Source organism: Oryctolagus cuniculus, chromosome X (genome assembly GCF_964237555.1).
Source record: "Oryctolagus cuniculus chromosome X, mOryCun1.1, whole genome shotgun sequence".
In the NCBI taxonomy this organism is placed as follows: Eukaryota; Metazoa; Chordata; class Mammalia; order Lagomorpha; family Leporidae; genus Oryctolagus; species Oryctolagus cuniculus.
In genome coordinates this window covers 95806303-95830506 of record NC_091453.1, presented here as the reverse complement: position 1 = coordinate 95830506, position 24204 = coordinate 95806303, and the positions used below count along the sequence as shown (strand labels likewise).

The 24204-nt window shown below is 35.4% G+C and overlaps 1 protein-coding gene across 3 annotated transcripts in view; it reads left to right on the top strand.

Annotated features, from left to right (window-relative positions):
• Window positions 1-24204, top strand: part of DIAPH2 (diaphanous related formin 2) — a 938294-nt gene that overhangs the window by 247801 nt on the left and 666289 nt on the right. For all 3 annotated transcript variants that reach the window (XM_051827762.2, XM_051827761.2, XM_051827763.2), the window contains 4 exons: window positions 27-101; window positions 180-249; window positions 7963-8099; window positions 10409-10517. In XM_051827762.2, the coding sequence (XP_051683722.1) occupies window positions 27-101; window positions 180-249; window positions 7963-8099; window positions 10409-10517 (391 nt within the window). The remainder of the gene's footprint in view (window positions 1-26; window positions 102-179; window positions 250-7962; window positions 8100-10408; window positions 10518-24204) is intronic.

The window sequence follows — 24204 nt, the reverse complement described above, 5'->3', positions numbered from 1 at the left end:
ATACTTGGTTTTTGTTTATTTCTCAGCTGGGTTAACAACTTTGGCCATGAAGGTCTTGGACTCTTATTGGATGTACTGGAGAAGCTTCTGGACAAAAAACAGTAAGATTAAAATATTTATAAAAATTCAACAGAGGGGAAGTTTTTAAGCATAGCATAATATGTTTTTCTTTTACCTAGACAAGAAAACATTGACAAGAAGAATCAGTATAAACTTATTCAATGTCTCAAAGCATTTATGAATAATAAGGTAAGTAGTGTTTATTTTTTCCTTTGTCACAAAAGGTGAGAAGTTTCCTGACAGTAAGCAAGTATGAAATAGACAAAATAGTTGGTGGTAATTCAGTTTACAAAAGGGTCTTTGTAATGCAAATCATCATATGTTTCATTTAAATATTTAAAATATACTTTCCTTCAAAAATATTTGTTGATAGGTTTTTGTACTTATGCAAGCATAGGAGCCTTGTTCCCAAATTAGGCAATATATTTTTTCTTCTGTGGTAGAAGGAAAATTGAAATGTCATGTACTGAATACTATTTCCATATTAGAGTTCCTATTCCACTGAAAAGGAAAATTCAAGGGTATTATTTGACTTATTTGCAAAGAACATTGTACACTTGTATTAACTTTATGTTACTACAATGAAGTACCTGAAACAAACTACTAATGAAGATAAAAAATTTCTTTGCTCACTTACTCACTTTTGAATGGTCAAATCTACTATTGGGCAGACCCATTGGTTTGGCCTCTGATGAGAGCAGCAGATGACCAAAGGCAAAGCATGTGCAAAGGAAGGATCACATGCTGCACCAGGAAGCAGCGAAACTGGGCCCTGCTCAGGCTTTGTAAGCAATCCTTTCATGAGAACTGCCTTCCAAGGGCATGCCCCCAATTATCCAAAAGATCTCCCAGCAAACCTACCTCCCAACTGTAATTGGATTGTGGTTCTATCCTCTCAATACCATTAACTTATGGCTGCCTTAGTTTGGGAGCCAAATTATTTTCAAACCATAGAAGAAGTTAAGATTTTTATTTTTTAAGTTCAATTCATGTCAGTTGGTATACATCTCTAGAACATGGCAGGGGCTTTTTAAAAAAAAAATATAATACCAGTGGTGTTGGGAGGGACCTTTTCTTATTTTTTTATTTGTATCTCATAAATACAGCATTAGGAGAATAATTCTTCCCACTGTACCTGCCTTCCCACCCATCCCCCCCCCCACTCCCTCTTCCCTCTCCTGCTTAGTTTGAGAAAGAAAAAGAAACAGAAAGAAAGGAAAAAAAGAGAAAAATTGGAATAAAAAAACTAAGAGAACTGTTCCTCAACAGTTTAGACAAGGGCTGTTCTATGTTATTGCTATTTTTCCCCCTTCCGCTTTTCCTTTCCTTCCTCCCCCTTCTTTCCTTTTAGAAACTTAATTATCTTTAAAGAAGAACTCAAGGATGATACATCTCTTGTGAGCTGTTAGACGTAACTTTAACTTATGAAACATAGTAAAAGGAGGTGATTCTTGAGAACAAATTTTACTATTAAGTCTCATGATACAACTCTTTGAGATCAGAGGTCCTGCATGGGAAGTTAGTATACAGTGAATTTTGCTGTTTATTTAACAACAAATTATACTCTTATGTAGGATCTAAGTGATCACCCAAGGCTCTTGACATGACCTGCCTCGGTGATGAAAACCTCTTGGATTCACTGGCTCTACAAGGCCATAAGCAAAGTAGAAGTTCTCTGGAAGGGACCTTTTAGACAATGCTTTTCCTTATAAAAATAGTTTGTGCTCAGGTTATGAAACAATACTAATTTTCTTTATAAACTGTTCTTTTTTAAGATTCAAAAGCAAGATTTACTAGAGTCAGAGACCTCCAGCCAGAGGGGCATGAAGGGGGGCTGCAAGAGAGATAAAACCTCAAGGGGCTGGTGGTAGTGGGGTTTTTTAAGCACAATTTCAGGGAAGAAAAAAACTTATCAACTCGACATTCAGTTACAAGGCAGGGAAAAAAAAACAACAAAACACTTGATTTGTGGCCAGCACCGTGACTCACTAGGCTAATCCTCTGCCTGCGGCGCCGGCACCCCTGGTTCTAGTCCTGGTTGGGGCGCTGGGATTCTGTCCCGGTTACTCCTCTTCCAGTCCAGCTCTCTGCTGTGGCCCGGGAAGGCAGTGGAGGATGGCCCAAGTGCTTGGGCCCTGCACCCGCATGGGAGACCAGGAGGAAGTACCTGGCTCCTGGCTTTGGATCAGCACAGCAGGCTGGCCGTAGCAGCCGTTTGGGAGTTGAACCAATGGAAGGAAGACCTTTGTCTGTCTGTCTGTCTGTCTCTCTGTCTCTGTCTCTGTCTCTGTCTAAGTCTGCCTGTCAAAAAAGTATTTTCACCCTGGCTGGCATTCTCATGATAAAACAAAAGAGCCATCAGAAGAGTGGGATACCTAATCTGTTTTACAGTAAATCGGGTGTTCAGAAGGGTGGAGTCACAACTCCCTTGCTATTAGTATGATAAGATTGGAAGCGCCTAAGGAATGGGGCAGGCACTTTTAATTTTGCTAAAGGTAGCTTTTGAGGAAAGAAAGCATTTTGCACCTTCAGTTTCCACCAGGACCACCATGTCTTCCTATTAACCTGTCTGACTCCTCACATTTGCTCCCTAGATTCTTGCCTGGAAACCCCTGGGCAAAATTACAATCATGGGGCAATGGTCACCTGATAGAAACTCCCCTCCACTGGATCAAAAGCCTCAATAATCAAACACTATAACAGAGGGACTCTGGTGGCTCACTAAGGAACAGACCCAAGAACCCCGTGACTCTGGAAAAGAATTTAATACATATTGGAGGACATTCAGGGAAGTAGAGGCAAGAGATCATTTGGAAGACAGAGTTCCGAGACATGGAGCCAGAGTAGATGGGCTGGCACTTTTCACAACTCAGGCTAATCTCTCCATCCTCTAGTTCATAACCAGGCCAGATGCTGGTGCCGAAAAAGATGAATCATTTTTCTGTAAGTTCAGGGGTCAAAGGAGTCCCAAAGTCTTAAGGAGGCCTCCCCAGGGAATGCCTAGTCTAATGAGCATAAAAATGTAAGCGTCCCCCAGTTCTTATCTCTTCTAAGTTTGAGACGTCTCTCAAAACTTGCTGCCTGTGGCATCCAGATATGCACTGAAACTCACAGGGAAGGGAGTAAGGTGAGGGTGAAATTAACACATATCACCCACTCTTACTCAGTCTTCCACGCCCATAGCCTACGGTATACATTTGTCTGAATAGCACATGCAGGGAGCCATCTGTTCTTACTGGTGGTATGCTAGCCTGGGCCTCTGCCTGGTCAAATATATACTGTCACTTTGTTCTTCTACAAAAGGAAAAATAGTTGTCCTATGCCTCTTAATCTTGATTCCTATCTGATGGGCTTGACTTTGACAATGAGCCTTCATGGTGAGAGCCTTAGCAGAGGTGTTTTTAAGTGAGAGAGTACCAGTCCTGGTTACTGCCTAGGTTGGTAACTAGGCAGGTGATGTCACAAAGAAGCATAGTGGGGGATAAAATTGTCCCCAGTAAATCTCCTCTGAGGTATATACTACATAGGAAAGACAAGACAGAAGTGACCCAAAAGAAGAGACCTGAGAAGGAAGATAGGGGATACCAGAGACGTGCTGAGACTTATCTACACAAGTTCAGGCTATGTGGGGACTTACTGGGAATCTAGATCCAAAAGCTGCCTGTCTGCAAAAGGGATAATTAAACTTTGACCCAGAACTAACCAACAAAATATCTAGGAAATACCTGCTTCATGGGACAAGGAAATCTGGTTTGTAGGAATTGAGGAGACCTGGTAAAGTACGTAAAGGATTTAGAGGCGCAGAGAGAGAGATGGAGATCTTGTTGCTATCTGAGGTAAAGGGAAAACTCATTGACGCATGGAGCCTGGAGCCCATGGCCTTGCTCCAAGCTGTGCCCAGTCTCGTTGACAAATTTATCTTTGAGGAAGGATGAACAGAATTCAGTTTTTGGCTGACACTGTAATGGGCTGTTGGAGTCCTTGAAAAATGCCAGAGTGTGACCCTCACCTTAATTTCAAGGTTACTCTAAGCCCTTCTCCCAGACCCGCAGAGCAGGCCTATCCCCTGTGAAAGGAAGCTGAGTTGGACCAGGCCAACATTCCCAGAGCTGAGACAAGAAACATAAAGAGTGGAACCTCTGGCCTTATAGCTTGTGAGGATTCCAAAAGAGCAGGGGACTTGCTCCTTGCAGGAAAGTGCATTTCCCAGTCCAGCACCATTCCAGCTGTTGTCTGGTGTGCAACCAAGAGACTTTCTGGAAGCACTGGAGTGTGACCCTAACTAGAATCCACCAGTTGTCTCAAGGCCTTCTCCCAGTCACGGAAAGGGTTGATCCATGCAAGAGGGAGGGGAGGTGTTTCACAGCCCAGTGCCCACATGAGCTTGTCAGGTACTGGGATCCAGCCAAGAGATTTTCAGGACACACTGGGGAGTGCCCCAGCAAAAGTCCTTCAGTCATCTCAAAGCCTTTTCCAAGTCCCTTTACAAAGGGCCAATCCACACCCAAGAGAGGGGTTAGAGTCGAGTCTCAGCTCCAGGGGATTGCTCTGGTCAAATCAGCAAGCCTAGCTCATGAGTCTTAAAAATGGCAGCTGTGCTATTATACTTTATATATTATACTTTTAACTGACGACAGGGACCCAGTGTTTTTGAGAAAATGAGAGAGTTACTATGGAAGAGAGTAAAACTCTCTGGAAAATAAGCGAGAGCAGTCCGTATGCTCACCCAGCGAGGAGATAATCCGACGTTGGCTGGAGTCAACTAAAGCAGGATCCGTGTCACGTTGGAGTTGTTATCCAAGTCACAGCACCAAAATGTTATGGGTGAAATGGTGGCAGAGAAAATATTACCCCAGTTCTTTGTCTCACATGGAAGAAGAATTTCCAAGCAGACAAGGCAAGGATTTAAAAGCAAGATTTATTTAAGTCAGAGACCTCCAATCAGAGTGACATGGGGGGCGGGGTGGTGAGTCCAAGAGAGGCAAAACCCCTGTATAAGCTATTTTTGTTATTCTCCTGTTCTTTATACCTGCAGGTAGAATATAAAGGATTAATTCACTTAATCACATAATTACCTTAGATGGTATTTTAAAGATCATACAATACTTAGTAGAAATAATTATAACTATAAACAGAAACCTTCCAAATGTGAAGTACAGTTGTTAATAATCAATGCAATAACATTGTATTTTTAAGTAATTTGCAGTCTAAGTTTTCAAAACTACACATAAGTGTTTATGTTATACATATATGAATCAGCAGAGACCATTGCCCTGTGTAATAGATGCTTGCCAGTGAACATGAGACTCCCATATAGAATGTGTTAATTGTGTTGTTTCTGAAAGTTTCTTAGAGAAAGATGCTTGTCAGTCTAGTACAGAATTTCCCATTTTGTTACCCTGTGTGTGACTGCAAAGTTATGCAGAATCTGATGCCTAATGAGAAATCACTTAATGAACATTACTTCTCCATAGCGCCAAGATGAATATTTCTTCAACTGAGGAAAATAATGACATAATGGAAAGGAAACACAGTACTAGAAATGAGGAGATACAGTTTGTGCTTTACCACTAATAAGTTGAGTGGCCTTTGGAAAATCACTTGACCTTTCTGGCTATCAGTCTGCACATTTTGAAATTTTGTTCTAAATTCTTATTGACTCACCTTGTCAGCTTTCACAGCTTTCCAGAATACTAAGTAATTGTAACCATGGTAGTCACTAGGGAAAGTCATGTGAATGGAATTTTTACAGAGCCTTTTTCTACAGGACATACTCTGCTACGTGAAAACATAGTTTTTCCTTTATTAAGAGTTTGATACTGTTGAAGAAGGTTATGATATAACTTACTTTATCTAAACTAAGGTTAAATTTATTTATCCCATGTTGATGTCCTTCATATATGAGGGGCTCAGAACATGAAAAATTAGATCTTTTAAATTATGGGCATATGAATTAATAGGCATAAAATATGCTTTCAAAAGAGAAAATATACAATGATGTGTCCATTTTGTATTGAACAAATTATCCAAATCAAGTAAGGAAACTTTCATCTGAAATGACTTAACCATCAAATTTTGGGACCCCTGGAGAATAGATTGCCTACTTCAAAACTTCTCCTTTTGATAGTTCATGTAGTAATAAGACCACAAAATTGTTCCTTAAATTCTACTGCCGTAATATTGCTGTGATGTTTGGATTGGTGGTTTTCCAGATATATTTCACATGTCTTCATTTTGTTTCAATATGTCCCTTCATGTTAGAATGTAGTTTTAAATAATAAATGAAAATTTGAAAATTTAAATGATTTCACTCTCAGTCTAATTGGTTTCTAAGTTATTTTAAGTTTGGTAATTGGTAATCATCTCTCAGTTTTATCTACAAATTGTTTACTTATCTTCCTTATATTTTATTGGTTCCTGGCCATCTTTGTATGTACTTATTCCCTTGTTTGCTTTTTACAGTCTTGTCTCTTCCATCTCTGTTTGCCTTTTTGCTTGTCTTATCTCTGTATATTTCCTCATTTATTATTATCTGTGGCAACATCATATATAAGAGCTTTAGCTCTGTTTCCCACAACAAGTTCTTCTAGAAGTTAAATTAGGAAAAATTCCTGGAGTGACTTATTCATATATTTGATATTTTACTCAAGGTTAGCTTAAATTGGTAGTTTTATTCTGGTGAAAAGTTATCAGCTTTCACCACTAGACTATAAAATGAAGCAAACATGTTTTATAAGAAATGTAAGAAATACTTTGTGGCACACAAATCAAAACTCATCTCCCTTATTTAGTGCATGTAGTAATAGGATTATTAAAGCAACCCATTGTTCTTTCTTTATTTATTTATTTTATTTATTTGACAGGTAGAGTTATAGACAGTGGGAGAGAGAGACAGAAAGAAAGGTCTTCCTTCCATTGGTTCACTCCCCAAATGGCCGCTATGGCCGGTGCTGCGCCGATCCAAAGCCAGGAGCCAAGTGCTTCTTCCTAGTCTCCCATGCGGGTGCAGGGCCCAAACACTTGGGCCATCCTCCACTGCCCTCCTGGGCCACAGCAGAGAGCTGGACTGGAAGAGGAGCAACCAGGACTAGAACCTGGCACCCATATGGAATGCCGGCGCCACAGGCAGAGGATTAACCAAGTGAGCCATGGTGCTGGCCCAACCCATTGTTCTTAATCTGCTGTTATAATATTGCTGTGATGTTTGGATTGCTGATATATTTCTCTTCTTTATGTAATGAAAACCCAAGTTTTAGGCCTCCTTTTACATCTTTACTATCTATTATAATTTGCACATCCACGTATTCATGTCTAGAAAACAAATGACAAAGGTGTCTTTTCCATCTGGTTAGTGGAGGTGACACTTAATAGAACTCAGGTGCCAGTTCTTTGAGTTCACAGCTTTTGTATTGACATATGATTGCCTAAAAGGGGAAGAATAAGAGTGAGAAAGCATGGGGATTTGATTGCTTCTTTAACTGGCATGTAGTATACAAGACATTTTTGGCTTTTTAATCACTACAACTTTCCACATAAACATATTGGACAGATGAATTCCAGACATCTCCAGGGAGACTCAGTGACATACATAGAATTACTTTAGAAAATATCATTATGTGTTTTATATGTTGCTCTTTGTTAAATAACTGCTTATTGTTCCCAAATTTCTTCCAGATGTTTATGGGAGGTATATTTAATTAAGAAACAAAATTTCTGAGATATAGTCATTCAAATAAAAAATAAAGACAAATAACTGCACTTAAAAACATTAACATAATTAGGTAGAATCTCTGTGAACGTCTGGGTTTTTGGAAATTCATTGTAAGCTTTTTTGTTTTGCCATTAAACCTATGTTCCACAGACATGTTGATTTTGAATAAAGGCTCTTTTTTCCCTCTTTAGTTTGGTTTGCAAAGGATTCTAGGAGATGAAAGAAGTCTTTTACTATTGGCACGAGCAATTGACCCCAAACAACCTAACATGATGACTGAAATAGTAAAAATACTTTCTGCTATTTGCATTGTTGGAGAAGAGAACATGTAAGTATAGCTATATTGTTTTATTGACTGCAAGTAAAATGACATTTCAAAAGTCAGTAAGTACTTTTGTTGTCTTTCTTTCGATAAACTGCATGAAGAGTATTAGATTTTTGAAAAATTTGATTGATTTTTTATCTTGTCTATATTTTAGCATTTTGTTGATATTATGAAAACTAGGTTTAAACTGATAGAGTTCTAATGGGAAATTGTTCAAAATTGAATTCAAGAAGAATAGAATTTTATCTTGCTGAGGCTAAAGCAGTTATTAGAAAAGTAGATACAAAAATTACTTTCACACACACACACACACACACACTCATACACTCATACAGTCACTCATGAAATTCACCCTATTCTGAGTTTTTTAATTAATTTAATTCTTTAACTAATTGAATAGATTAGATGTTTTTATTTTGGGCTATTGCTTCACATTTTACATTCCATGTGGTAAATGAAAGGATGAAGTAATCATTTGTAGAGTGAAATAACTTGCTAAAAAGAAAGACCAAAGGGTTGTTGATAATTATTCAGTGTGCATATATGTACCAAATTCAGCAAGTTGTTGATGAAGATTCATTAGATCATATGTTCTTATGGAAAGAATATTGAATCAGAAGAACATTTAAGCTTTGCTGTCATTAGTAAGTCCAGTTTGTCAAAATGTTGTGATGAACAATGGAATGTCTGCTAAGAACATGAACTAGAATATGTCTTCTGAACACTTTGTATGACAGTAATAATTTAAATTTGAGTCAGAACAGGGCCATGTGAAGATCTAATGATATTTTAACATGTAAACTTTATTATCACTGTTAGAATAAAATGAATATTTTCTTAGAGCTAGTTAATGTCCTTGAAAACCAAAACACAAACATTAAACAAAGATATAATCTAGCATTAAATCTTATCTCAATGAGAACCAGTTGACATATAATGTGTGCAATTGTTGAGTTTCCTTAGGTTTTAGAGAATAGTCGGTTTATATATGAGTCAGAAATATTTTCTTAATTATGTTGTCAATTCTTAATTTATAAATACAACCTAGACTGTTATATTTGTTATATTTTAATTATAGCTTACATATCATTTGAAAGTAATAGCCTACTATTTAGAGGTTAATTGATTTTGACATTGGATGGAGATAGTTACCAGATCTTATTTTTTGGTAAATAAGATTCCTATGCTAAATAATTATTGTTACTTCTTTAGTTTTCTGGATTTTTCTTTTAGATTATGTTTTTTCTGTTCCATTATCAAAGACTGTTGTTTTTTAAGTTCTTTTTAAAATATTCACTCTTTCCAGTACTTTATTATGATATTATAGTCTGTTTACACTTTATTATTAAGTCTGTGTATACTTTTAAAATAATACAAAATAATTGTAAATGCTATATTTAATTGATTTTAATATATATTAACACATGAAATATCAAACCTCAACATTTCAGTTTCAGTGTGTCTCAATGACATATTCATTTTTTCTGAAATATTCTTTTTAAAATATCATGTAGAATGATTGCTTTCAGTATTTTTTAAGCTATCAATATTTAACTTGTAGAAATATATGGATGGCCATTCAATTATTGTTAATAACTGTTGCCTATATTCCCACTAAACTAGGGTCATTTTGCTTTTTACTTGTTAAACTACTTATTTGGGGAGGTGTTAAGCCTTTGCTGCGATGTACATTTCATACTTAAAAACTAATAAAAAAGAAAGAAAGGGAGAAGCAAGGAGGGTGGGAGGGAGAAAAAGGGAAGGAGGGAGGGAGTGAAGCAGGAAGGAATGTCATTATGTTCTTAGAATTGTATCTACAAAGCACATTGAATCCGTTAAAAAGTAATTAAAGATTAAAGTTCGAAAATTAAAAAAAAAATAGTGGATGGCAACATGATTCTTATATTGCAATGATGGTTTGGTTAGACAGAAGGAATAAATTTGAGAGATCTCATGTACCCTGTGGTGACTATAATTAGTAACAATGTAGTGTATACTTGAAGATAGCTAAGAGTAGATATTAAGTGCTTCAACTACAAAAGAAAGGTAAGTGTGTGAGGTAATTAATATATTAATTAGCTTCAATTAGCCATTCCACAATGTATACACATTTCAGAACATTATATTGGAACCATAAATATGTACACTTTTGTCAATTCAAAAGAAAGAATTTTAAAAATCGTGGTGGTTTGTGTAAGAATCAAGCATCATAAAGAAAAACAGGTAAGATCTATAGGAATAACTCATGAGCATAATGTGTGTATAGGATGCAGTTCTCATTTTTTTTCTTTTCTTTTTTTCCCCCTCTACAGTTTAGATAAACTTTTAGGGGCTATAACTACAGCAGCAGAAAGAAATAACAGGGAACGATTTTCACCAATTGTTGAAGGATTAGAAAATCATGAAGCCTTGCAATTACAGGTGAATTAGTTTTATCTTACATTGTTTCTAGATGTATATTTAGAGTACTCATTTTGTAAAACACCAACTCCATTTTAGCTGGCATTTAAATAGAATGGAATGTAAAAAAACATTCTTCCTGTTGTTTTGTTTGTGACAATAATAATTTGTTTTAAATTTGGGAAAATACTTCTGAATTATTTTAAATATAACAGTTATGACTATCATTTATATCTGAGTATAAATTCAGTAATTAATATAATAAATCAGGAAAATCGAAGCCTTAGCAGTAATCGTGGCAAAAGAACAAGCAGTTCTGGCAATGCCATTATCCTAACAAGTCCTGATGAAATCCGTAGGCTTGGAGAAATTTAAGAAAGTTAAACACACCACTCTGTCATGGAAAAAACATGGGAATTGTATTGTTACTCCTAGGTCAGGATTCATCTGCTAGCCCTGTGTAGACTCAGGAGGGAGGGTAGGATGGGAAGTTATCACTTTGCTCCTAAATCTGTATATATGAAATACATGAAATTTCTTCACCTTATATAAGTAAAAAATGTTTTAAAAAATCTTCTGGAGAAAACAATTTGCAGTCTTTTCTTAAATGGTTTCAGGAAATGAACATTTTATGAATGAAAATTTTGTTTTTGAGGAATGAACTTATTCTCATTGATCATGTGAATGCTATGTGGTCCTGGACTAAACATTTTAGTTTCCATCTGTTATTTATTTTTCACAATAACCCTACTGTATAGGTATGATTATCTCTGTTTTGGTTTCGAGATGAATTGGCTAAGTGAGATTTAATAACTTGTCTAAGGTGATGCAGTTTGTGAAGAAGGAGGCAAGGTTGATCAGAATTTGGTGCTAGGTATTTTGGTCTCTGGTACTGTTCTCTTTCTTTTAGACAATGTATACTTTTTAATGCACCATGGAAAACTCTCTGTAAAAATGTTTCTTAAGCTCTTGCATTGTCACTCAACAAAGACAACAACATAGGTCCACATTTAACTTTATCAAATTATTCAGTAGTGGGTGTACATTTTTAAAATATTTATGTATTTTAAAGGCTGAGTTATGAGGTAGGGGGTACAGAGAGAGAGAGAGAGAAAGAAAGAAAGAAAATAAAGAGAAAGATAAATCTTGTAACCGCTGATTCACTACCCAAATGGCTGCAACAGCCACATTTGGGCCATACTGAAACCAAGAGCCAGAGATTCCATCCAGGGCTCCCTTGTGGGCAGCAGGAGTCCAAACACTGGGCCATCATCTCTTGCTTTCCCAAGCACACTATCAGGGAGCAACTGGGACTGGAACCAGCCCTCTTATTGGATGTCAACACTCATATGGGATTCCAGTGTCCCAGGCAGTATCTTACCCTATGTGCCACAACAGTGGCTCCAGTAGTGGGTATTTAAATATTAAAATGTCTTATCTGGTGTGAAACCATTCCAGTGGGTTCTTTGATTTTGTACTGTATTATGAAATATTTGTATCGTTTTTGGCCAGAATTTGAAACTGAATCAGATAGATGAGTTGACTTGTCTAAAGGGAATCTGTAGTGTTAAAAAACTGTAATACTTCTTCACATACTTAAGGATCTTTGTTGTCCATTAATTTTTCTACTGCAAATATAGTAAGCACTTTGGTTAAGCTTTTATAGTGTGCCTTTTATGTAGAATGCATTATATTCAAAAATTAGTATATTTCTTTGTAGTATTTTCCTTTTTATAATATATTTCTTCTTAATGTAACATTTAATCTCAGTAAATTTTTATACTTCTATCAAAATGTTAAAAACTTTTTAAAATCACTTCTTGAGAGTTTTGTTTTTGTTACTTTGCTCTGTTTACCCAACTAAATTTCACTGACTTTCAAATATATGGATACATTTGTACTTCTCTTGCCAAATTTATTTAGGATAAATGAAATAAATTAGTTATAATTCAAAGTTTTTATTACATTTTATACTCAGCTTGCCATACTTGAGCCCAGTACATTTACATATTTTAAACTTTTCTTTAAGTGAGTTTTTAAGCACAACTCTGTGAGATAAGTATTATTGTCTCCAGTTCACTTACAAGGGAGCTGAGTTACTGGGAGACTAAGTAACACACTTAGAAATCACACAGCTGTTAAGGTGTAGAACTGTTATTTGAACTTTGGTCTTTGTGAAGCCAACATTTGTATACTGGGTTTCCTGTCTTTTAAAGTGACGCCTCTGCCAAGGAAGGAACTGTTCACTCTACACTGTGAGGTGGAATTGATGTTTGATAGCCTTTGGTAGCTGGACAGAATGGAATGATAAAAGTGTCAAGTTGTTGACAGATAACATGTCGAAGAATTATAGAACCTTGCTAAGTATTTAAGAAATTGTTAAATACTGATTATAGATGCAAATGTGTTCAAACCACGGTTTGACATTTCTTACTTTAATGAGCCAAAATAATTAATAATATGTTATATACAGATCCTAGTACTCACAAGAATTGTGAAGTGGGTTTGTTTATTTGGAGTACTTAACATGACTAAAAATATCCTCTAAAATTTCAAAAGTATATATAGAGAGTGCAGAAATGAAAGCAAAAGTTTGAATCTGTTGTTTCAAAAATATAATTAGTGGTGTATTTTAATGGAATGACTTTTCTGTTCTTGCAATATCCTGAGACTTCTTAAAATGTTATTACAGTCTCAGGAAGTAATTCTGTTAAAATACAGGACTAATTACATTTTAAAATAAACACTACATACTTTTTTATGGAACTTTAAAGCAGATTTTTTAAAATTTTTTAGATTATTTGTTTTTATTGGCACACAATAGTTGTACATATTTATGGTATACAGTGTAATATTTTGATACATGCATACATTCTAATGACCAAATTAGGATATTTAACATCTATCACTTCATATATTCAAGATTTCTTTGTAGTGTCAACATTTAAAAGCCTTTCTTCTAGCTATTTAGAAATATATAATATGTTACAGTTAACTATTGTTATCCTACTGAAAGCAGATCATTCATACAGATTTTTTTCTAGCTCACCTTTAAAGTGAAATTTTGTATGTGTGGTAAGATTTTCATTACTGTCAAAAGTTCAAAGAATAGGTATAAAATACATCATATATCTTCATATGCTCTCTCTTTCTTCATTGAATTCCTTCCAGCTTAATAGCATCCTCCAGGTTTCTCCCCCCTGTGACACCTTTGTTTGATCTGACTTATCCTTCAAACTATTCTCTCATCTACCATTCTTGTTTTATAGTCTACATCTCTCAAATAACATAATTTTTTTCTCTGTTTTTACAGTTGCCTTTCACAACTCATTTAACAGTTCACAGCAAGATTCCCAATGATCCTCCAATAGAATATTCTAGGGGCCCTTTTCCAGTCCCAGTTAATTGATCACCTCCCTCCTTGAAAGTTTTTTATCCCTTGCCTCTAGAGGTAACATTGTCTCCTTGCTCTGACTACCTTTAACTGTTCTTTCTCTACCTTTTTGATGTGTTTCTTCCCTTATTACTTCCCTGATATTTTGTTCCCTATGTCTCTCCTTGGTCTTCTTTTTATCGTTTTATACATACAACTATATAAACATGTGCACATATACAAATAAGTATATATTCCCTCATAGACATGCACATTTATTTTCTCCATGAATGCTCTTAACTGCATGTCTTTTTTTAAACTTTTATTTAGTAAATGTAAATTTCCAAAGTACAGTTTATCGATTACAATGGCTTTTCCCCCCCATAACTTCCCTCCCTCCTGCACCCCTCCCATCTCCCACTCCCTCTCCCATTCCATTCACATCAAGATTCATTTTCAATTATCTTTATATACAGAAGATCGATTTAGTATATATTAAGTAAAGATTTCATGAGTTTGCACCCAAACAGAACCCAAAATGTAAAGTACTGTTTGAGTACTAGTTATAGCATTAATTCACATTGGACAACACATTAAGGACAGAGATCCCACTTGAGGAGTAAGTACACAGTGACTCCTGTTGTTGACTTAATTGCATTGCATCTCTAACTTTAATATCCAACAATATTCTAGTGGTTCTCTTTATTTATTTATTTATTTATTTATTTATTTTTTGGCAGGCAGAGTGGACAGTGAGAGAGAGAGAGACAGAGAGAAAGGTCTTCCTTTGCCGTTGGTTTACCCTCCAATGGCCGCCATGGCCGGCGCGCTGCGGCCTGCGCACCGCACTGATCCGAAGGCAGGAGCCAGGTGCTTCTCCTGGTCTCCCATGGGGTGCAGGGCCCAAGCACTTGGGCCATCCTCCACTGCATTCCCTGGCCACAGCAGAGAGCTGGCCTGGAAGAGGGGCAACCGGGACAGAATCCGGCACCCCGACTGGGACTAGAACCCGGTGTGCCGGCGCTGCTAGGCGGAGGATTAGCCTATTGAGCCATGGCGCCGGCCCTGGTTCTCTTGATTTATAATTGTAGCTTAGACCTCTTTCTCTATTCAAGCCTATATGTCCAAATGCCCAATTAAATGTCTTATAATATCATTAAAAAGAAATTAAAATAGCATTATAAACCACATACCAGATAGTGTTCTCAATAATTTACATGTGTTATCTAATTTTAACTTCATGGTAATTCTATGAGCGAGATTGTAGTAGTATCTCCATTTTATAGATGAGTAAACTGAGTTTCACTGACTTTCCTAGCACTGGATTGTGAATAGGACACAAAACTCAGATTAGATGCACAGAATTTTGGCTCCTGAAAACATGCTTAAAGTATTCTTACACTAAAACTGAGCTCATTATCTCTCCACTTTATCTGATTCCCCCAAAGAAATCTACTCTTACTTCTGTTTTTCCCATTTTAGATTATAGCGGTATCATCTTCTACCCATTGGATTATAGCAGTATCATCTTTGACCCATAATTTTTCTAAGGACTTCATTCTTCTTTGTCTGTTGCATATAACCAATCATCAAGTCTTATTGCATAGCATAGACTATGAACCCAACCCATTATCTCTATCCCTATTGCCTTTTATCTTCTCCCATCAATATTATTTCTAACAATTTCCTAGTTAGTACCTCATACTGATATGTTCTTCCTCACCAGAGAAATGCTCTACACTGCCATCAGTTGTCCTTAAAAATATCTAAGTGTAGCATATTAGCATTCCTTTAAACTTATATTCATGACCCATTGCTAACTTAATAAAGGTGGAAAAGCTTAATCTTGATATGTCACATTTTCAATGGGTTCCCAACCTAATATTCTGATGTAAGAACCTGTCATTCTCTCAGATGTGCCATATATTTTAGCCATAATGAGGCTAGTATTTTTTCCAGTGTGCTATAGACTTTTAAATGGCCTCAAATGGTTCATCATGAAAAACACTTTGCCTGAAATACCTACCCATATCTCTTTCCTCCTGGTGAGAATTAATGAGAGCTCAAAGGAAGAAAGGCAAATTTATATATGCCTTGCATAAGTTTGGGGAGGCTTCAGCAATGAGGTGGTACTTTAACTGGGCATTGAAGAACAAGGAAGAATTTTCTAGAAATTATCTTTGCTGTTAGAGAAGTAGCATTATGGTAGCATGGGAGGTAAGGAACTTTTAATAAGTAAATATAGAGACCAGAATAGCCTGCCAGTCACATCACAAAATGAAACAGAATGAGATGATACTAGCGACTAATTGAAACTGATTTCTACATAACCAGACAGGGAAACCTGGGATACACTGAGCATTAGGAATTGTTTATGAAAAAGACAGTAGTATATTTAACATCTATTGATGTATCCTCCAGCCTCAGTCTTCATAGGCTGCTATTAGTCTGCAAGGTGCCATGTCCTTATGGAATTTCAGCAGTCAGTCAGTGTGATTTAATACATCTAAAGTTGTTTTCTAACATGGTACGATGATAAGGAAATGTGTACATTTTGTAATTAAAGATGGTACGCAAAAAGAGCAGTAAATGTACCCTTTCCTTATGTGTAATAGATTTACTTATCTAGACCTCACCTATTTAATACATTTATCCTTTTAGATTATGACTGAGAACACGAATTAAGTAAACATAAAATAAACAGTCTGGACATCCTACAGAATGTCACCAAATCTATCTAGTAAGCATCATGGCAAGATAGGGCTTATGGCCTTTAACAAATGCCTATTTACTGTATTTTCTGATGTTGTCTTACTGAGACTGGCTATCTGTTCTCTAACTATGGTGGACTACAAACACAGGTTAGAAGGATGGGAGAGGCTTTATTCCAGATTGGTACACTGAAGTAATCAAGAGGTGCCAACTGACAGATTGATAGCAAGGGAAGAATAGGTAGAAGTATAATAAAAGACTGAAGCTAGAATACAAACAGTGTTAACATTTGGTTTCATTTAATGCCTGGGAAAGTAGCCCTACGTACCTTAACTGCTCTGTTACAGCTTAGCTCAACAACTCATATTAAATGATGCTGTTGAATCAGCAAGAAAATATTGAGTTATATCTAGTCTATTTAAGAATGTAAAAATTATAATTCCTTTCAGAAAGTGTTTCATGTGAAAACAGATGTTGATGCTTAAATAGACCTTAGATATACCTGGTTTACACCAGTTCTGTGTTGCACCTTTCCACAGTAGTTCTGCCGTGTTGAGATTTTCCTCTAAAGCACATTTGTAAATTAGCTATTAAGATACTCATACCATCACATATGAAGGAGTAGCTTTGGATGAATCTTTTATCATCTGTCAGCAGAGGAACGTTTATAATAAACAAGCACTATAGCTTACAAACAGGGAGGGAATTTGTAGAAATGGGTTTGTTAAATATTACTTATTGACTACTTTATTATTAATTATTGCCAGATATTAGGAAACTTGTATTTATTGACAGTTTTGAAGGTGAATAGTTGTCAGATATGCTATTTTAGGTAATAGAGGGTCACTAGTGACCTCCTTAATATAAAAAGCAATAGAGAACTTTTTTAAAGCCACCATATTGACATCTTTAGCACTGTGAGTGTTATTCAAAAAGTTCATGGAAAAATGGAATTAGAAGGTAAGTTTATTTCGCTGCAAATGATTTTTGCAATCCATGCCTATGAGTCATCTTCAAAAAATTAATGGGAAATGGATATTATAAAAAGTATGCATGGATTTCTAATTTTGCACCAAAATGAACTTACCTTTTAACTCTTTCCACAAACTTTTTTAACTCCCCTTGTATTTAGCATTCTTAGCACTCCTTTATCAAACCTCTCTCCTCCTTTGACTTCCTTGATACTAAGCTCTCCTTGTTTTTCTTTTATGTTTTATTTAAAAATCTCTTTATTTCCGTGCTTGAACCTCACATTTACTGACTCTGAGAGCTTGATCCTCATGCATGTGGTCCTTTGCTTTCTCATTCTGGTGATCCTGATCCATCATTTTACAAATTCCTCCCAACTCATGGACCCCTACATGGTTAGCTACCTCCTAACTGAATTTCAAGTCCAATATTGTTCTCACTGTAATTACCTTCCCCTTTTTCCTACTCCAATCCCCTCTCCAACCTTGACCCACCTTTTTCTTGTATTCACAGTCCTTATTAACCTAGCATATAGCAGAAATATCATAATAGTCAATTTGAAATCCACCTTTCCTCTTCCTCCATTCCATCAATGACCAAATGCTATCAATTCACTTCTTTAATGTTTTACATTCTTCTTTGGCATAATGTCCTTCCCTCTTTAACTCTACTACCATTTCTTTATTTCAGGACATTGTCACATCTCACAGTTTTATTGTTTCCCTGGATTGTTGAGTTCTATCTACTAGTTGTTCTAATCCCTCTTTAAATAATGTGTCACAAAGTTGTCTTTCTGAATTTCTAGAATTAAAGTTTGGTCCTATGTCACACAAAATAATTTACAACCTGTTTTTTTCTACAGGTCATACTATATCATGCTTCTACATCTAATTTTTTGGCCCAGTTATATCATCCTTTCTTTGCTAAACACTTTATGCTATTTCATTCCTCTACTTTCATGCCTTCACACATGGCTTCTTTTTTCCTGGAATCTTTCTCCATTTCTGTACATTTGTGTCTTTCTTTGTTTGTACTGATTTTGACTTAAATCATCTTTTTTCCTAACTCCTGCTGGATTAGGATAAAGAAAGACCTTGTTAATATCAGCAGTATATTTAATAAGGTCAAGTGTGTGACAATGTCAATAAAATTTTAAAAGCACAATTTGTCTCAGATAATGGCAGTATAGATAATATGTCTGAGAATGCCCAAGAGTTACCAATTATTTTTCTCCATAGCTCTATGAGTTGTGGTGAAACATACAGATGTTTGTGTAGTTTTTAAAGCTGGTAAATTAAAATAAATAAAAGGTTATAGCATTTCTCCAGTAATTTTATGAAGATATTCATGCTTAAATATTTTCCCTCTCTTTATCACTTAGGTAAGAAATAAAGCAGTTTCTTTTTGTAATGATGCCTCATACTGTTAAAATTCACTTAACTATGTTTTTACCATTTTGTTGGGAGTAGTTAGGAGTCACAAAGAAAACCTTAAACAAGTACAGATGAACCTTGCCTTTAGAAATTTTATAATATGTTCTGTGACAGTTTACCATCTACAGCACAGCCCATTAGAATGAGGAAAATAGCATTCTATGAATGAAAAATATAGATGCTAATTGTAGAAATACATTATTATAGTAAAGAAATGCTCATAATATGGTAGATAAACTGATAATAATTCAGTTTAGTATAAAATTATACATGGCACAAATTATTGGGTGCTCTATCACATAAAAAAATCAGTACTTTTTATTTATATATGTTTATGCATTCATTCATCATTTTTATATATACACACACACGTATATATACGTGTGTGTGTATATATATATATATATATATAGAGAGAGAGAGAGAGAGAGAGGGAATAGAAATTTCCTTATACCATAAGGAGATAATTCAATAAAAATGCACATACAGAAACTGATTATATAAACTAGTTAAATATCACAATCCTAGTCTTAACCTAGTACATTTATTAACAATAGGGAAAATTTACTGATTGCTGTGATTTAAAAGTTCTGATTCTTATGGAAGTTTATTTAAAACTAAGATAGATGTGGTATACTTTGTTGAAACATATAACCTTTATAAAGAAACCGCCCAACAGAAGAAATCTTAATAATGAGATTTGTAATATTCAATTCAAGAGCATTAATATTCCTGCCAATATAAGGAGAAATGATATTCAGCAAGACCAAGTGCATTGTAGTCTAGTAGAAAGAGTCCAAGGCTAAAGGTCATGAGACCTGAGTTCTAGTCCCATAATTGGGGCTCATTATCAGTGTGCTCTTGGGAAAATTGTCTAATCTTTTTAAGTTTTCATTTTTTTAAACTTAAAATGAATATATTGTACCAGAAAATTTTGTGTTTTATCAGGCTCCAAAATTCCATGATTCTTTATTTTATATCTCTGGAATTTAACGGTTTTTCTGAAAGTAGATTGATTTTGCATTATAAGAAAACATCAGGGCCGGCGCCGTGGCTCACTAGGCTAATCCTCCGCCATGTGGCGCCGGCACACCGGGTTCTAGTCCCAGTCGGGGTGCCAGATTCTGTCCCGGTTGCCCCTCTTCCAGGCCTGCTCTCTGCTGTGGCCAGGGAATGCAGTGGAGAATGGCCCAAGTGCTTGGGCCCTGCACCCCATGGGAGACCAGGATAAGTACCTGGCTCCTGCCATCGGATCAGCACGGTGCGCTGGCCACAGCGCACTGGCCGCGGCGGCCATTGGAGGGTGAACCAATGGCAAAGGAAGACCTTTCTCTCTGTCTCTCTCTCTCTCTGTCCACTCTGCCTGTCAAAAAATAAAATAAAAGAAAAGAAAAAAAAAAGAAAACATCAGAGTTCACTCATGTTCTTAAAGATTTATATTCTTGGATGTTGAGCAAGCCAATTAAATTTGAAATTTCAGTATTTAGGAATGAGCTTTGCACTTCTTTCAAGCTAGGTTTTAGGGATTATACCAGAAGCCTTTTTTTCTTTAGTCTCTGGTGTAGTGCTGTTCAATCAGACTTCCTGCAATATGCTGTATCTGTGCTATCAAGTATAGTAGCTACTAGCCACATATACCTGTTGAGCACTTGAACTATGGCTAGTGAAACTGACCAACTGAAATTTAAATGTATTTAATGGTAATTAGTGCCTCTCATACTGAACAGCACAGCACTATGATGTGTGTGTGCATAGGTACGTGTGTGTGTGTGCATGTGTTAAATGCATATGCACATTGTGTAGGGAAAATGGGGGCAAAAAGTATAGGAGAGGGAGTGAGAGACCATTTCAGATGATGGGATGCTGTTCTTACTTCTCTAGATCTATATGAAGTGCAATTTGTACAATCCAAGAAACCTTTTTCTACTTTGGCTTTTTATGAAAATTCTATTTTGTATTAGGATATCCACTTTATATCCTAGATAACATATTGTTAAAATAAGTGTATGTTTTTCAGTTAAATCAGATATTCCTAGTTCATTAAGTGTGATGCACCAGTTAAATTTTATTATCTGTCCTTAAAATGTTTTGTTGCAACAATCTCTGAATGCAAATTGTGAAACATCTGATATATAGATCTTTTCAATTCTGCATTTTTAGTAAAGTGATATTCTTTAGAAACACGAGTTCCCTACTTTCTGTTTGAACTTGTATAAATTGTCTGCTTTCAGTCTTAACTTCACTGTGAAACAAAATGAACTTTGTATAGTCTTTTTATGAGAATGAGCTTAGATAGCAAATTATATTAAGCACCTAATATGTATGTAACTAAGAATAATAATGAAGATCAAAATAGCTTGGTGCTTGTATTTAGCTATGAATTCAGAATCTATATAGCAGATATTTTATGTTTATAATTAAGTAATAACATATTCTACCCTTTAAGCTAATTTTTTAAACTTTTATTTAGCAAATATAAATTTCCAAAGTACAGCTTATGGATTACAATGACTTTTTTCCCCCCGTAACTTCCCTCCCACCTGCAACCCTCCCAACTCCAGCTCCCTCTCCTATTCCATTCACATCAAGATTCATTTTCAATTCTCTTTATATACAGAAGATCAGTTTAGCATATATTAAGTAAAGATTTCATGAGTTTGCACCCACACAGAACATAAAGTGTAAAATACTGTTTGAGTACTAGTTATAGCATTAATTCACATTGAACAACACATTAAGAACAGAGATCCTACATGAGGAGTAAATGCACAGTGACTCCTGTTGTTGACTTTACAAGTTGACACTCCTTTTTATGGCATCAGTAATCTCCCTAGGCTCTTGTCATGAGTTGCCAAGGCTATGGAAGCCTTTTGAGTTCGCTGACTTTGATCTTATTTAGACTAGGTCATAGTCAAAGTGGAGGTTCACTCCTCCCTTCAGAGAAAGGTGCCTTCTTATTTGATGGCCCATTCTTTCTACTGGGATCTCACTCGCAGAGATCTTTCATTTAGGTGTTTGTTTGTTTTTTTTGCCAGAGTGTCTTGGCTTTCCAAGCCTAAAATACTCTCATGGGCTCTTCAGCCAGATCCGAATGCCTTAAGGGCTGATTCTGAGGCCAGAGTGCTGTTTAGGACATCTGCCATTCTATGAGTCTGCTGGGTATCCTGCTTCCCCCATGTTGGATCATTCTCTCCCTTTTTTATTCTATCAGTTAGTATTAGCAGACACTAGTCTTGTTTATGTGATCCCTTTGTCTCTTATACCTATCAGTATGATCAATTGTGAACTGAAATTGATCACTTGTACTAGTGAGATGGCATTGGTACATGCCACCTTGATGGGATTGAATTGGACTCCCCTGGCACATTTCTAACTCTACCATTTGGAGCAAGTCAGCTTGAGGCTGTCCCAAATTGTATATCTCTTCCCTCTCTTATTCCCACTCTTATATTTAACAGAGATCACTTTCAGTTAAATTTAAACACCTAAGAATAATTGTGTGTTAATTACAGAGTTCAACCAATAGTATTAAGTAGAACAAGAAAAATACTAAAAGGGATAAAGTATTAAATTGTACATCAACAGTCAGGACAAGGGCCAATCAAGTCACTGTTTCTCATAGTGTCCATTTCATTTCAACAGGTTTCCTTTTGGGGGCTTGGTTAGTTGTCATTATTTTTTAAATTTAAATTTATATTTATAAATAGTAACAATTATTTTAATTTTGAATTTTTTCCTATCCTCTTTAAAAGAAAGCAATACTTGTTTAGTAGCATAAAGGAATGGAAATGATTGATATGACTTTCTTATTCCCCACATTTATATAGTATAAATATTTCTAGAAAATAGTATTGCTTTAACAGATTGCATATATGTTGGAAAATGACATGGTAGTATGACTCTTCTTTTATTGTTTTTAAATAATGAGACATCTTTCAGAATTTAATAAGCAGTAAAGGATACATTATTTAAACCAGTGCCTTTACCAATTAAAGGTACCAGCTTCAAAGTTTCTCTTAATTTTTTTATACCATAGTCAATGGATACAACTTGCTTTGTTTTAGTATTCAACTATATATTCATATATGGCATTGCAACATTTATTAAATATAAAAATTATACATTCATTAATTTTATTGACTTTTGCTCTTTTTATTATCTCCTGATGTAAATATTTTATTTGTATAAAGGTACAGTTGCAAGACTCATTAACTTGTTTCTTATGGAAATGTTCTCTTTACTTGTAGGGCATTAATACAAGCCATTAAGCTAGAATTTCTTCTGGCAAAAACAATCCTAGCAGATGGCAACTTTTCTCTCTATTAATTTTGGATTGAACATGTATTTTGGCTTGTTTAGTCATATCATGGTTGTAACATGAATCATTCAAGCAAATGCAATGATAATATAACTATGCAGACATATATATATATATGTAATATATATATATAAACACTATGCAAATTTATATCCCAGCCTATTGATACTACATAAAGACCTATATGATTTCTTGTTGTACATAGGAAGATTAAATAATCCAGAAAGGAATAAGCTTCATAAATAACTCATTTGGTATGTTCTTTTAAGATAATGCCGAGCTTATGGCAAATATTTAGTCAGTGGTCCAAGTGTTTCATCTTGAAATTTGAACATTTATAGAAATTGGATTAATTTATTCAATTATCCTTTAAATGTCTATTTTAATGTTATAAACAACCTCCATCATCCTCTGTAAAGCATGCAACCTTTCATTTTTGAAGCTTGTTCTGAGATAACAATAAAGCTGCAAGAAAAACAACTTGAATGTGTAAGATGTAGGTTTGAAAGTAAAAGCAGTATGCCTTTTAATCCACTCTCCCTATCTTGAAAAAGAAAATGACTCTATGTAAGAATAGTCTGGAGAAGTTAAAACCAAATCCATTGACAATGTGTTTCTCTCATAATAACTGTTGGTTTATTTGTGCTGCTTTCTATATATGCTTAACATCTTTACAAAATCTGATACTTTCTAGAAGTCCCATTGTTGTCAGCTCTTTAAGCACTCTACTACTCATTACATTCTTTAGAAATAAATCAATTTAAATGTGCAGCTCTTCAGTTAAGCTACTAGTCAGTTGCCTTATATTTCAGTTGCATTTTCCAAATATGCTATTCAGTAATAATGTACGGAGCATCTGGCAATTATCATTTTATTGATTCCATTCAAACTTGAAAAGTCTAG